The sequence below is a fragment of the Mustela putorius genome, unplaced genomic scaffold (assembly GCF_011764305.1).
Source record: "Mustela putorius furo isolate JIRA1106 unplaced genomic scaffold, ASM1176430v1.1 tig00000788_pilon_pilon_pilon, whole genome shotgun sequence".
NCBI lineage: Eukaryota > Metazoa > Chordata > Mammalia > Carnivora > Mustelidae > Mustela > Mustela putorius.
In genome coordinates, this window is record NW_025421481.1 from 4,685,769 (window position 1) to 4,701,535 (window position 15,767).

Below are 15,767 nucleotides of genomic sequence, written 5' to 3' on the forward strand. Positions count from 1 at the left end.
GTTGTAATCATTAAAAATAGTAGAAATCTGGTTATAATGACAGTTTGGTTCCCCCTTTCTTATTCCTACTTAAAGTACTATCAAAGTTAAAATATTGTAAATCAAAAGATTGATTTTTCTCTTACAGCACAGTATCCTCCAGTATTAATGCTTTAGCAGCAGTAACTGTGGAAGATCTAATTAAACCTCACTTCAGATCGCTCTCAGAAAGGTCTCTCTCTTGGATTTCCCAAGGAATGAGTGAGTTTCCATTTTCACGATCCCATTTTACCTTGAGGAGATGATTTTTAGAGATACCAGAAATCTTGGGCACCTCTGTAGCTCAGTTGGTTTAAGCAACTGCCTTCTGCTTGGGTTGTGATCCTGGAGTTCTGGGATTGAGTTCTGCATCGGGCTCCCAGCTCCCTGGGGAGTCTGCTTCTCCCTCTGACCTTCTCCCCTCTCATGCTGGCTTCTCTCTCTCTCAAATAAATAAATAAATAAATAAATAAAATATTTAAAAAGAAAAAAGAAATACCAGAAATCTTTTCCATGGAAGATATAGAAGAACCTATGAGTGTTAATGTATATATATATATATATATATATATATATATATATATGCATGCCTAAATGTAGTCATGCTGTATTTGCAATCAAGATTTGAGAGACACTTCAAGCAATTAATTGTCAGGGGACCACGAAGAACAATATCCAGGGGTCCTTATTTTTTTTTTTAAAGTTTTAACTTAAATTCCAGTTGATTAACATACAGTGTAATATTAGTTTCAGTGATTCAACACTTCCATACAACACTCAGTGCTCATCATGACAAGCGCAGTCCTTAATCCCCATCACCTATTTCATGCATCCCTCTACCCACCTCCCTTCTGGTAACTGTCAGTCTGTTTCTTGATTTGCCTCCCTCTTTTCCTCCCTCTGTGCTTGTTTGTTTTATTGTTAAATTCCGCATATGAGTGAAGTCATACAGTATTTGTCTTTCTCTGACTGACTTATTTCACCTAGCATTATATACTCTAGCTCCATCTATGTCATTATAAATGGCAAGATTTCATTCTTTATGGCTAATATTGTGTATGTATACCACATTGTCTTTATCCATTCATCAGCTGATGGACACTTAAGCTGTTTCCATAATTTAGCTATTATAGACCATGGTGCTATAAACATTGGGGTGCATGTATCCCTTCAAATCAGAATTTTTGTATTCTTCAGGTGAAGACTTAGTACTGTAATTGCTGGATCATAGGGTAGTTCTAATTTTAACCTTTTGAGGAATCTCCATACTCTTTTCCACAGCGACTGCACCAGTTTGCTTTTCCACCACAAGTGCAGGAGAGTTTGCCTTTCTCCATATCTTTGCCAACACCTGTTGTTTCTTTTTTTGTTGATTTTAGCCATTCTGACAGGTGTGAGGTGATATCTCATTGTGGTTTTGATTTGTTTACCTGATGATGAGTGATGTTGAGCATCTTTTTAGGGTCCTTATTTGGCTATCCTTTTTTCACTTCTTCCTATCCCAAATCTATGTTAAAATTCGTGCTCGCTTCGGCAGCACATATACCAAATCTATGTTAAAATTCTTAGCCACAGAAAAAATTCAACCCTTTTCCTTTCCAAACTTTAGCCAACAGTTTTAAGAAATACCCTTAGTTTGGAGCCAAGAACCACATTTTTCTTCTTTATTACATAAGAGAGCATCGTCAGCTTAAAGGACAGAATACTGGTGTACGCAACTGATAAATTATCAAACACTACATCTGAAATTAATGAGGTACTGTATGTTAGCTAATGGATTTTAAATAAAAAAAGAAAACCTAACCCCCCCAAAATAGAGTAAATAGTCTGTGTGTATGAATTGAAGATAAAGAAACGAAGTATTAGGATTTTTGACCCATCTTGGTTGTCTGTCCTATCTGTACATGTAGATTGCCCTGGAGATAGTCAATTATATTGTACAAGAAATGTTCAACTTCTATTGATAGGTTATAGGATCTTATTAGGGGTTAAATATCAGTTGCATGGAAAGGTTTAAAGACCCCAGTTTCCAGATGTCCCAACTGTACCAACTGAACTCAAAGGAATCCGGTTACTGTACTTCATTCTTTGTGTTTGAAATTTTGGTTATATGCATTCTAGAATGAATGAGTAACAAACTTATTTTTAAAAAGAATGTTTAACTTCAACTGAGTAACACTAATAGACTGTCAAAGAAATAGTAAATAATATTCTATTTTGAACCATAATTCTATATGTAATCATCTTGACTATAGCCTGGAATAAATACTTAATTTATATTCTTTGGTGTCCCTTAAATTTAAATAACATTGCACCATCTTATTATGTGCCTAATTTTCATCCTGGAGCATAATTTCAGAATGATACAATGCTTCCTAAGAGTATTTAGATTGGTTCATTATAGGATTATTGAAGCTATATGCTTTTAAATAGAAACTTTTGAAGCCAGACAGACCGTCTTGCTTTACCAATTTGTTAGCCTCAAGCAGACCCAATAACTCAATACAGCTCGAATTTTTTTGTATGAAAAATGTTGCAAAAGTATTAATATTGCAGGTTCTATGAGGTTTAGAGATAATGTGTATAAAATAAGAAGTACTAGCTGGTGCTCAAGGAAGGATGTTGATGGTAATTAATAACAAATCAACTCTACTAGTGTAGATGAGGTTTTCATTGACTTTGAAGAATTATATAAAGTCATTATCTTGAGGTATGAACAGTAGGGACATCATAAAGAAGAACATGGAAAGTAATTTGTATGTGTTCCCATTAACTTTGAATACCAAAACCCCATAGTGGTGACCATTCATAAGCTATCAGATATAGAAGAATCAAACTATATATGTTGGAAATACTATTTACACTAGGATTTGGAGGCTTAAAAAATCATTGTGACATGAACTCTATGTAAAAACTTAATATAAGTTTTCCATTCAGGTTCAATAAGGTTATTTACCCAATATACTTAACAAAGATGTGACTTCTAGTGTAAATTAGATGTAATGAATGCACTGATTTTATAATGAGCAAAGTTATTACTCTTTTTATGTTTTGATTTTTTTTAAAGATTTTATTTATTTGACAGAGAGAGATCACAAGTAGACGAGAGGCAGGCAGAGAGAGATAGAGGGAAGCAGGTTCCCTGCTGAGCAGAGAGCCCGATGCGGAACTCGATCCCAGGACCCTGAGATCATGACCTGAGCCGAAAGCAGCAGCTTAACCCACTGAGCCACCCAGGCGCCCTGTTTTGATTTTTTTTGTGTGTGTGGGAAGTTATATTGACTGATTCCAGGTGATTTGTGCTAAATGAAAATATTCAAAAATAAAAATCTGATCCCAGAGTCCTGGGATTGGGCCTGCATCAGCTCTCTGCTCTGCGGGGAACCTGCTTCCTCCTCTCTCTCTCTGCTTGCCTCTTTGCCTACTTGTGATCTCTGTCTGATGAATAGAATCTTTTTTTCAATTTTTTAAATAATTTAAAAAATTTTTTATAAACATATATTATTAGCTCCAGGGGTGCAGGTCTGTGAATCTCCAGGTTTACACACTTCACAGCACTCATAAATAAAATCTTAAAAAAAAAAAAAAAAGGTAAAACATGTATTTGGAGAAAATGTGGAAAGTATAAAAACCAAAGGAAAAAAAAACCCTATAATTATAATCTGAGCAACAGTGGTGGCTTGAGAATTCTTATAAAGTTTGGGAAAACAAGTTGGTAGAATGGGTAACATCAGACTTGATATTATCTTTCTTTGCTAGTTTAACAGGAAAGACTTAGTGATGTTGGAGATTACAAGAGGGCTAAAGGTCCTAAACCATCCCTTGGTGTGGATCGTCACTTCCTAGAAGAAATGAACACTTCAGATCAGACGACTCTAATTTCTCATGTTTATTACTCCCCTCCCCCAACATGTCATACAGATTGTGTCCTGTTTCTGGCAAACTGGAAACAGAGACCTGAGCCTTCCTTTATAAAACAAATGTTTAAGGAGGATTAGATTAATAACATAATAGTTCTTAGCTTAAAAGTCTCTCTGGTTAATGCTAGGGATTTTTTTACTTATATAACCTAATGTTGTCACTAATCCCGGTACACAATATCAGAGTTTTCTTTCCCCTTTGCACACTGCTGATCCCGTAGGAAAACACCCCCTCCCTTTTTTTGGCTGGCTCTGATGTATGTGGCCAATTTTCACCACAATCATATCAATTACTTTGAATCAAAGACAGGGTAGCTTGTTCTATTGAGAATTCTAATCCTCTCGGTCTGAATTTTACACTGGCTTTTATGTCATCCATTTAGGTGTGCTCTTTGGAGTTCTCTGCATTGGAATGGCTGCATTGGCATCACTAATGGGAGCTTTGTTGCAGGTAAGAGCTGTTTCTGCAAGGTTTGAATCACAAACACTGAATTCTTCCTTTTTTAAAATGTTGATGTGACTATCCTTCCAGACTTCTCTAGTCATCTATACAAAGCAATTGCAAGGAACTGAATTGCCTAAATTTTTTAAAATTTTTTTAAATTAAACTTTATATTATGATATAATTGTAGATTTATGTGCAATTTTAAGAGTCAATTATCATATGGTTTCACTTATTTGTGGAGCATAACAAATAGCATGGAAGATATGGGGAGTTAGAGAGGAGAAGGGAGTTGGGGGAAATTGGAAGGGGAGGTGAATCATGAGAGACTATGGACTCTGCAAAACAATCTGAGGGGTTTGAAGTGGCGGGGGTGGGGTGGGGTGGGAGGTTGGGGTACCAGGTGATGGGTATTATAGAGGGCACGGATTGCATGGAGCACTGGGTGTGGTGAAAAAATAATGAATACTGTTATGCTGAAAATAAATAAATTAATATTAAAAAAAAAGAAATAATAGAAAAAGATCCCATATACCCTTTATCTAGTTTTCCTCAATGGTGTGAGACTTAGATTGATGTTCCTTCCCCCGCTTCTCTATAGATGTACAGTTGTAAAGGATGTGTTTCTTCCACTCAATTGCACCTATATAAAAAATCAGTTAGGGATGGTGCCTGAGTGGCTCCATCAGTTGGGTGTGTGACTATTTCAGCTCAGGTCTTGATCTTGGGGTCATGGGACTGAGCCCCTTGTCAGACTACACTGAGTGCAGAGTCCGCTTGCCCCTCTCTCTGCACCTTTCCCAGCTTGCATGCACATGCTCCCTCTCTCTCTCAAATAAATAAAATATTTTTCAGTTAGGCATATTTGTGTGGGCTTATTTCTGGTTTCTCTTTTCTGTCCTATTAATCTGTATGTCTGTCTCTCTGCCAGTAGTATACAGTCTTGATTTTTGTAGCTTTATAATAAGTCTAGAATCAGGTAAACTAATTCCTTTCACTTTATTCTTATCTTTCAAAAATATGTTAACTATTCTTGTTCCTTTGCCTTTCCATATAAAGTTTAGAATAATCTTCTGTATACCTAAAAAAATGTTGCTTAGATTTTGATAAAATTACACTAAACCTATATATCAGTTTGGGGAGATTTGACATCTTTACTATAATTGAATCTTTGAATCCATGAATATAGTATATCTCTTCATTTATTTAGATCTCTGATTTTCCTTATAACCATTATTTAATTTTCAGTATATAAGTTCTGTGTGTATTTAGTGATATTTATACCTTACAATTAATCAATTGTTTTAAGCTTTTTAAAAAGACACTTATTTGAAAGAAAGTGTGAGCATGAGTGGGGAGAGGGGCAGAGGGAGAGAATCTCAAGCAGATTCCCCACTGACTACAGGTCCCAAAGTGGAACTCAGCCCCACAATTCATCAGATCATGACCTGAGCCAAAATCACGAGTTGGATACTTAACCAACGGAGCCACCCAGGTGCTCCATAATTTTTTAAAGTAATTTCAGTTAGTTAACATACAGTGGTCTATTAGTTTCAAGTATACAATATAATGATAGTGATTCAATGATGCCATACATTTCCTGGTGTTCATCATGACAAGTGTGCTCCTTAATCCCCATCACCTATTAATCTATCCCACCATCCACCTCCCCACTAGGAACCGTCAGTTTGTTCTCTATAGTTAAAAGTCTGTTTCTGTTAAGGAGGGCACAGGTTGCATGGAGCACTGGGTGTGGTACATAAATAATGAATTTTAGAACCTTGAAAAAATTAAATAAAAAATTTTTAAAAAGAGTGTTTCTTGGTTCATCTCTCTCTCTCTACTTTTTTTCCTTTGCTCCTTTGTTTTGTTTCTTAAATTCCACACGAATGAAATCATATGATATTTTTCTTTCTCTGACTGATTTATTTTGCATAGAATTATACTCTGTAGTTCTAGCCCTGTCATTATAAATGGCAAGATATCATTCTTTTTTTATGACTGGCTAGTATTCTCATATATATGAGCTTATTTCTGCATCTATTGAAATGATCATCTAGTTCTTATCCTTTCTCTCTCCTTTTTTTTTTTAAGATTTTATTTATTTATTTGACAGAGAGAGATTGCAAGTAGGCAGAGAGGCAGGCAGAAAGAGAGGAAGGGAAACAGGCTCCCTGCTGAGCAGAGAGCCGGATGCGGGACTCGATCCCAGGACCCTGATATCATGACGTGAGTCGAAGGCAGCAGCTTAACCCACTGAACCATCCAGGCGCCCCTTATCCTTTCTCTTATTGCTGTGATTTGCAAACATTGATTTGCAAATATTGAACCACCCTTGCAACCCAAGAATAAATCCCACTTGATTGTGGTAAATGATTTTTTTAATGTATTGTTGGATTCAGTTTGCTGGTATTTTTTTTTAAATATTTTTGCACCTATGTTTATCAAAGATATTGGCCTGTACTCTTTTTTTTTTGTGGTGTTTTTATTTGGTTTTGGTGTCAGGGTATGCTGGCCTCATAGTGTGAATTTGGAAGTTTTCCTTCCTTTTCTATTTTCTGGAATAATTTGAGAAGAGTAGGTATTAGTTCTTCTTTAAATGTTTGATAAAATTCACCTGTGAAGCCATCTGGACTTCTGTTTTTTGGGGGGTTTTTGATTAATGATTCAGTTTCTTTACTGGTAATTGGTCTGTTCAAATATTGTATTTCTTCCTGTTTCAGTTTTCATAGACTACATGATTTTAGGAATTTATTTCTTCTAGATTATCCAATTTGTTGTTTTTCATAATATTCTTTTATAATCATTTGTATTTCTGTGGTGTTGGTTGTTATTTTTCCCTCTCTCATTTGTAATTTTATTTATTTGAGACTTTCCTATTTTTCCTTCATAAGTCTGGCTAGAGGCTTATCAATTTTATTAATTTTTTCAAAGAACCAGCTCCTGTTTTTTTTAAAATCTATTCTACTATGTTTTTAAGTTTCTGTATCATTTATTTCTGTTCTGATCCTCATTATTTCCTTCCTTTTGCTAGTTTTAGGCTTTGTTTTTCTTTTTTCTAGCTCCTTTAGGTGTAAGGTTAGGTTGTTTATTTGAGACCTTTCTTGCTTCTTGAAGTAGGCCTGTGTTACTATAAGCTTCCCTCTTAGAACCACTTTTTCTGCATTCCAAAGGCTCTAAACCATTGTGTTTTCATTTTCATTTGTTTCTGTGTACTTTTTAATTTCTCATTTTGCTTCCTAGTCAACTAGTTGACCCATTCATTGTTTAGTAGCATGTTCTTTTTAATTTAATTTTTTTCAGTGTTCCAAGATTTATTCCTTATGTACCATATCCAGTGCTCCATGCAATTTACACCCTCCTTAATACCCACCACCAGGCTCACCCAACCTCCCACTCTCCTCCCCTCCAAAACCCTCACTTTGTTTCTCAGAGTCCACAGTCTCTTATGGTTCGTCTCCCCCTCCAGTTTCCCCAAACTCACTACTGCTCTCCTTCACCCAATGTCCTTCATGTTATTCCTTATGCTCCACAAGTAAGTGAAACCATATGATAATTGACTCTCTCTGCTTGACTTATTTCACTCAGCATAATCTCCTCCAGTCCAATTCATATTGATACAAAAGTTGGGTATTCATCCTTTCTGATGGAGGCATAATATTCCATTGTATATATGTATCATATCATATCTTTATCCATTTGTCTGTTGAAGGGCATCTTGGCTCTTTCCACAATTTGGCGACTGTGGCCATTGCTGCTATTCAGGTACAGATGGCCCTTGTTTTCACCACATCTGTATCCTTGGGGAAAATACTGAGTATGCAATTGCAGCATCATAGGATAGCTCTATTTTTAATTTCTTAAGGAGTCTCCACACTGTTTTCTAAAGTGGCTACACCAACTTGCATTCCCACCAAGAATGTAGGAGGATTCCTCTTTCTCACCTCCTCTCCAACACTTGTTTTTACTGTCTTGTTGATTTTGGCCATTCTAACTGGTGTAAGGTGGTATCTCAATGTGGTTCTGATTTGAATCTCCCTGATGGCTAAGGATGATGAACATTTTTTCATGTGTCTGTTAGCCATTTGTATGTCTTCATTGGAGAAGTGTCTGTTCATGTCTTCTGCCCATTTTTTTGACATGATTATCTGTTTTGTGTGTGTTGTGTTTGAGGAGTTCTTTATAGATCTTAGATGTCAGGCCTTTGTCTGTAGTGTCATTTGCGAATATCTTCTCCCATTCCATGGGTGGCCTCTTTCCTTCCCACTCTTTCCTTTGCTGTGCAGAAGCTTTTGATCTTGATGAAGTTCCCAAAGTTCATTTTTGCTTTTGTTTCCTTTGCCTTTGGAGACATATCTTGAAAGAAGTTGCTGTGGCTGATGTCAAAGAGCTTACTGCCTATGTTTTCCTCTAGGATTTTGATAGATTCCTGCCTCATGTTGAGGTCTTTTATCCATTTTGAGTTTATCTTTGTGTATGGTATAAGAGAATGGTCAAGTTTCATTCTTCTATACATAGGTGTCCAATTTTCCCATCACCATTTATTGAAGAGACTGTCTTTTTTCCACTGTATATTTTTTCCTGCTTTGTCAAAGATCAGTTGACCATAGAGTCATGGGTCCATGCTATTTAACCTCCATCTATTTGTGGTCTTTCAGATTTTTTTCTTGGGTTGACTTCTGGTTTCATAGTGTTGTGGTCAGAAAAGATGCATGGTATAATTTCGATCCTTTTTAATTTGTTGAGGTTTCTTTTGTGGCTTAATATGTGAACTATTCTGGGGAATGTTCCATGTGCACATGAAATAATGTGTATCCTGCTGTTTGATGATGGAATGATTTAAATATATCTGTTATATCCATCTGGTAGTATGTCATTCAAAACCATTGTTTACTTGCTGATTTTCTATTTAGATGATCTGTCCATTGATTTCATGGGGTGTTAACATCCCCTAATATTACTGTATTACTATCAATTAGTACCTTTACATTTCTTATTGTTTAATGTATTTGAGCACTTCCATGTTAGATGCATAAATATTTACAATTTTTATATCTTCTTGTTGGGTTATCCCTGTTATTATTATGTAGTGTCCTTCTTTGTCTCTTGTTAGAATCTTTTTTAATTTTTGTTTTTAAAGATTTAATTTATTTGGGAAGGGAGAGGGAGAGAATCTCAAGCAGACTGTGCTAAACATGAAGCCTGACATGGGGCTCAATCTCACAAACCTGAGAACATGAACTGGAATCAAGTGTCGAACACTTAAACTACTGAGCCACCCAGGTGTCCAAGAATCTTTTTTTAAAGTCTAATTTGTCTGATACAAGTATTGCCTCTCCAGCTTTCTTTTGATGTCCTTTTGCATGATAAATGCTTTTCCACCTTCTCACTTTTACTTTGCAGGTGTGTTTAGGTCTAAAATGAGTCTCTTGTAGGAAACATAGAAATGAATCTTGTTTTTTTATCCATTATGTCACCCTGTATTTTGATTGTAGTGTTTTGTCCATTTATAGTTAAATAATTATTATTTTTTTAAGATTTCATTTGTTTATTTGAGAGAAAGAGAACACAAGTAGGGGGGTGGGGCAGAAGGTAAGGGAGAAGCATATCCCACCACTGAGCAGAGAGCCCAACACAGGGCTCTTTTCCAGGATCTTGGAATTATGATCTGAGCTGAAAGCAGAGGCTTAATTTATTGAACCATCCAGGCACCCCTCACAGTAATTATTGATAGATATGTACTTATTGCTATTTTATTACTTGTTTTGTGATTGTTTCTGAAGATTTTCTCTGATCCTTTCTTGTCTTTCTTTCATGATTTGTTGGTTTTCTTTAGTGATAAATTTGGATTTCTTCCTCTTTATTCTTTGCATATCTATTACCAGTTTTTGATTTGTGGTTACCATTAGGTTTGTATATAACATCTTCTGCATATAGCAGTCTATATTAAGTTGATGGTTGTTTAAGTTTAAACCTATTCTTTACTCCTCTACTCCCCAAGTTTTAGGTATATGTTGTCATATTTTACATCCTTTATTTTGTGAGTTCTTTCACTGATATTTTATAGAAATATTCATTTTTACTGTTTTTGTGTTTCCTATCTTTATACCATTACTTATAGTCTTTCCTTTCTACTCATAGAGTTCCCTTTAGTATTTCTTGCAGGGCTGGTTTAGTGGTCATGAACTCCATTCATTTTTGTTTCTCTGAGATACTCTTTATCTCTGCTATTCTGAATGATAGCCTCGCTGGATAGAATGTTCTTGACCTCACATTTTTCCCATTCAGCATTTTAAATATATATCATGCCCATTCTTTTATTTATTTATTTAGGTGGGCCAATGGACATGACAGTCCTTTCTGACATGGAAAGTTTCTGCTGAGAATTCTGCTGATAGCCTTATGGGGTTTCCCCTGTATGTAACTGTTGTCTTTTGTCTTGTTGCTTTTAAGATTTTTTTCTTTATATTTTACCATTTTAATTACAATCTGTCTTGATGTGGATTTGCTTTTGTTGATTTTGTTGGGGGTTCTCTGTGCCTCTTGGATCTGGATATCTGTTTCCTTCCCCAGATTAGGAGTTTTCAGCTATTATTTCTTCAAATAAATTCTCTGCCCTCTTTTCTCTCTCTTCTTCTGGGATTCCTATAACATGAATGTAACTCTTTTTGATGGAGTCACTGAGTTCTCTAAGTCTATTGTCATTTTTCCTCATTCTTTTTTTTCTCTTTTGTACAGCTTGATTACTTTCCATTACTCTGTCTTCTAGGTATTGATTTATTTCTGTGTTTTTTCCAGTCTGCTGTTCTTTCCATAGAGCATGTTCTTGATCTTGTTTATTGGGCCCTTTATTTCTCCTGTGTTATTCCTTATCTCCATATTAATGCTCTTGCTGAGGACTTCCACTTTCTCAAGTCTAGCAAGTATTTTTATGATCATTACTTTAAATTCTCTATCAGGCGTGTTACTTGTATCTGTATTTAAATCTTTAGCTGTGGGCTTGTCTTGTTCTTTCATTTGGGACAAATTCCTCTATCCTCTCTTTTGTCTAAGTCTCTGGGCTACCTTCTCTGTGTTAGAAAAGTCAGCTACATTTCCTCCCCTTGAAGGTAATAGCTTTATGAAGAAGAGGTTATATACTGGTTGGTAGTATAATGTCACCTGCTCTCCAGGGCCTACACTCCAGAGAGTGTTTCCACGGTGTGCTGCATGTACTTTGCTTACTTTGCTGTTGTGCCCTGGCCACTTTATCCTTCAGATCAATTGTCTACAGATGCTTTCTTTGCCTATTGTGAGAGTATTTGTTCCCTGACCTGAATGTAGGGAATTTTAACTACTGGTACTCTACTCTGCTTATGAAATGAGTCCTGTTGTCACAGCTGCCAAAACTGAAGCCCTGCAGAATTCATGGGTAGGGAGCCATGGTGTGGGTAGAGGTTTGGGCCAGTCTTCTGGGGGAGAGGGACCACTGTGCTGGCACCAAAACAAGTTGGTCAGTTCCACTGGAGATGGGCAGTTCCACCGGAGTTGGGGTGGGGGGTGGGCCTCGGTGTAAGCAAGTTAGGTAGTGAGTATCAGCACCATACTTGTTCCCACAGGTGGCCCTGTGCTTATGCTGAGGGGCAGTGGAGGCCAGTTATCTTTGTTCCTGGAGGGATCTCTCCATGAATGCTGCCAAGAAGAGCAAATAACCTCCCCATTATGTGCCCCAGGCACTCTTCAGATTGCTATTTCCATGCTGTATGTTCGTAGGCTATTTTCCCTGCCCTCTTTCCAAGAGTAACCCCGATTCCCCTGGGTTCACCTCAAGCCAAACACACTAGTCTTTAAAACTCTACATTTTAAGCCCTGCTGGTTGCAAGAACTCATGAAACTCAGCCCCTTTACTTTCCAAACCAATCGCTGTAGGGAATCAAAATCTTCCCTGTGCGCTTATCTGTCTCTTGCCCTTCCCTGGGACCACAGCTCTCTCTCTACCACAATGGCCAAGATCTATCTCTCCCAAACCATGTCTCCACACTTCCTACTTTCTGCCATGTGGCCTCATCTCTACCTTTAGTTGTGGCATTTGTTGTTCTGCCAGTCTTCAAGTCAATTTCTGGGGTATGTAGGATGATTTGATAGTTATCTAGTTGTATTCGCGGGACAAGGGGAGCCTAGAGTCCTCCTACTCAGCTACCATCTCCCTCCTTATCCCAATATTTAATTTTTTCAAAGTGATTATAAGTGATATTGTACTTTTAATGTTGGTGTCCATATGTTTGTTAATATGTAGAAATATAATTGATATATGTATATTTGTGCTGGATCCTGAGACCCTGCTGAATTTATTTATTAGTTCTTGGGATTTTCTACACAGATAGTCATGTCATCTTCAAAAAACAACAGTTTTATTTCTTCCTTTACAATCTGTATGTATAGCTTTTATTTCTTTATTGCACTGGCTTTAACTTCCACATCAGGTTGAATAAGAGTAGTAAGAGTAGACACCCCTTCCTTATTTCCCAGTCTGGATGAGGAAAATATTTAGTCTTTCACTCCTAGATATAATGCTAGCTGTAAGATTTTAGTAGATGCCCTTTACAAAGTTGAGGAAATTCCCTATTTCAATATTTCTGAGAGTTTTTTTTATGGATGAATGTTGAATTTTGTCAAGTGCTTTTTCTGCCTTGATTGATGTGGTAATATGATAGTCTTCTTTAGTCCTTTGACATGATGAGTTACATTGATTGATTTTCAAATGCTTAACCAGCCTTGCATTCTTGGAATAAACTTGGTCATGGCGTATAGTTATTTTTATATATTTCTGATTCTATTTGTTAATATTTTATTAAGGATTTTTGCATCATGAGAAATATTGATCTGTAATTCTTTTTTTGTAATGGCTTTGTCTGGTTTTGATATCATAGACATTCTAGCTTCATAAAATAAAGTGAGAATAATTAATCTCTATTTTCTTAGAAGATTGTATAAAATTGGTGTTAATGATTTAAAAGTTTGGTAGTTATACTCTAGTGAAACCATCTGGGCCTGGGTATTCCTTTTCTGGGTGTTTTAAAATTATGAATTAAATATCCATAAGTTATAGGGCTATTCAAATTATCTGTTTCATATTGGGTGAATTATGGTAGCTGTATATTTAAAAAATTGGTCCATTTCATCTAAGTTGTAAAATTTGTGTATGGGGAGTTGTTCATAGTATTCCCTTATTCTATGTTTAGTGTCTGCAGTGTCTGTAGTCTGTAGTGTTTGGTGTCTGTAGTGTTATTGCCTGTTTTATTCCTAATATTGGTAATTTTGTCTTTTTTTTCCCAGTGTTGCTAGAGGTTTGTAAACATAAAAATTTCAAAAATCTACCTTCTTATTTATTTATTTATTATTTCTGATTTTATTTATTTATTTGACACAGAGAGAGAGACCATGAGAGAGGGAACAGTCATGAGGGCTGTGGGGGAGGGAGAAGCAGGCTTCCCTCTGAGCTGGGAGCTCCATGTGGGGCTTGATCCTGGGACTCCAGGATCATGACCCAAGCCAAAGGCAGATGCCCAACGATTGAGCCACCCAGGCACCCCCTACCTTTTTATTTCACTGATTTACTCTATTTTCTATTTGCAATTATTGCCTTTTGTTCTTTAGTCTTTTCTGCTGTTTGCTTTTGGTTTATTTTGCTGTTCTTGAGGTAGGACCTTAGATTATTGATTTGAGACTTTTCCTCGTCTATAGTGTGTGTACTAATTGCAAAAATTTTCCTGTCAGTATTAATTTAGTTGTGTTCCACGACTTTTCATATTTTTAAGTTTCCTTTGAGATGTCCCTTTGACCTATGAATTGTTTAGAACTATGTTACTTAGTTTCCAAGTGTTCAGAGATTTTCCTATTATTTTTCTGCTATTGATTTCTAGTTTCATTCAGTGTGATCAAAGAGTGCATTCTCTATGATTTTGATTATTTTAAATCTGTTGAGGTCTGTGTTATAGCCCAGGATATGGCATTTTGGTATATGTTCCATTGGCACTTAAAATTGTACTCTGCTGTTAGGTGCAGTGTTCTCTAAGTATCAATTAGATCCTGCTCATTGATGGTGTCATTGAGTTCTTCAACATCTTCTGATTTTCTGTTTAGTTGTTTTTATCAGTTGGTGACAGTGGAATGGTGATTTCTAAACTATAATTGTGTATTTGTCTATTTTCCTTTTAGTTCTATCAGTTAAAAAAATTTTTTTTAAATTTCTTTTCCGTGTTTGTTTCATGTATTTTGAAGTTCTTATTTGGTGCATGTATATTTAAGATTTCTGTGTCTTGGTGAATAATTATTTTGTTATTTATAATATTTCTCTCTGATAATTTTATTTACCTAAAGTATAATTTATATGATATTAATGTAGTTACTCCTACTTGCTTTTGATTAATGGTTGCTTGATACACCTTTTTTTTCATCCTTTTACTTTCAGCTTGCTTATATTAAATTTTAAGTAAGCTTTTTGGAATCAGCATATAATTGGGCCATGTTTTAAAATATATCCTGCCAATTTCTGTCTTTTAATTGCTGTATTAGACCATCTTCTCCACTTAATGTAATTATTGGTATGTTAGGGAGTATGTATGCCATTTTTTGTTTTATGTTTGTTCTTTCTCTTTCCCTCCTACCTTTCTATAAGATACTTAAACATTTTTTAGAATCCATTTTTATTTATCTGTATTGTTTTGAGTTTGCCTCTTAGAATAGCATTTTCAATTGTTGCTTTAGGTATTACATAAACAGAATACAATCTACTTGTTTTGTCATTTTACCAATTTGAGGAAAGTATAGAACCTTTATCTCCCTTTATGTCTGTTTACCCAGTTTTTAATACAGTTATCAAATATTTACTCTACATGCATTTTGAATTACATTAAAGTATTATAAGTTTTGTTTAAACAATCAAATATAACTCAGGAAACTCAAGAGGAGAAGGAATGCCTATTATATTTAGCCATATATTTGCTTATTTTATTCTTTCTTCCTTCCTGATGTTCCAAGTTTCCTTCTTTTAATAATTTCTGTTCTTTTTAGAAAACTTTCATTAGCCATTCTTTTAGGATATGTCTGCTGGCAAAAATTCTTTATTTCCCTTCATCTGAGGATGTATTGGTTTCCCTTTATTTCCAGAAGATATTTTTGCTGGATATAGGATTCTGTGTCAGCAGTTCTTTTTATCCAGCACTTGAAAAATATGTGCCACTTTCTTCTGGTCCAGTATTTCTGATGATATATTTGCTGCCATTCTAATTATTTTCCCCTACAGGAAAGGTATCATTTTTCTCTGATCACTTTTAGAACTTTCTCTTTGTTTTCAGAAATTTATTTCAGTGTGTCTTGGCATTATTTCTTTGTGTTTGTCCTGTTTG

General features: G+C 35.6%; 1 protein-coding gene across 1 annotated transcript in view; it reads left to right on the plus strand.

The window, feature by feature from the left end:
- The window catches only part of SLC5A8 (solute carrier family 5 member 8), a 60,434-nt gene that overhangs the window by 25,094 nt on the left and 19,573 nt on the right, over nucleotides 1-15,767 (plus strand). Inside the window, exons 9-10 of the mRNA XM_004742974.3 lie at nucleotides 128-240; nucleotides 4,322-4,389. Coding sequence (XP_004743031.1) covers nucleotides 128-240; nucleotides 4,322-4,389 — 181 coding nt within the window. The remainder of the gene's footprint in view (nucleotides 1-127; nucleotides 241-4,321; nucleotides 4,390-15,767) is intronic.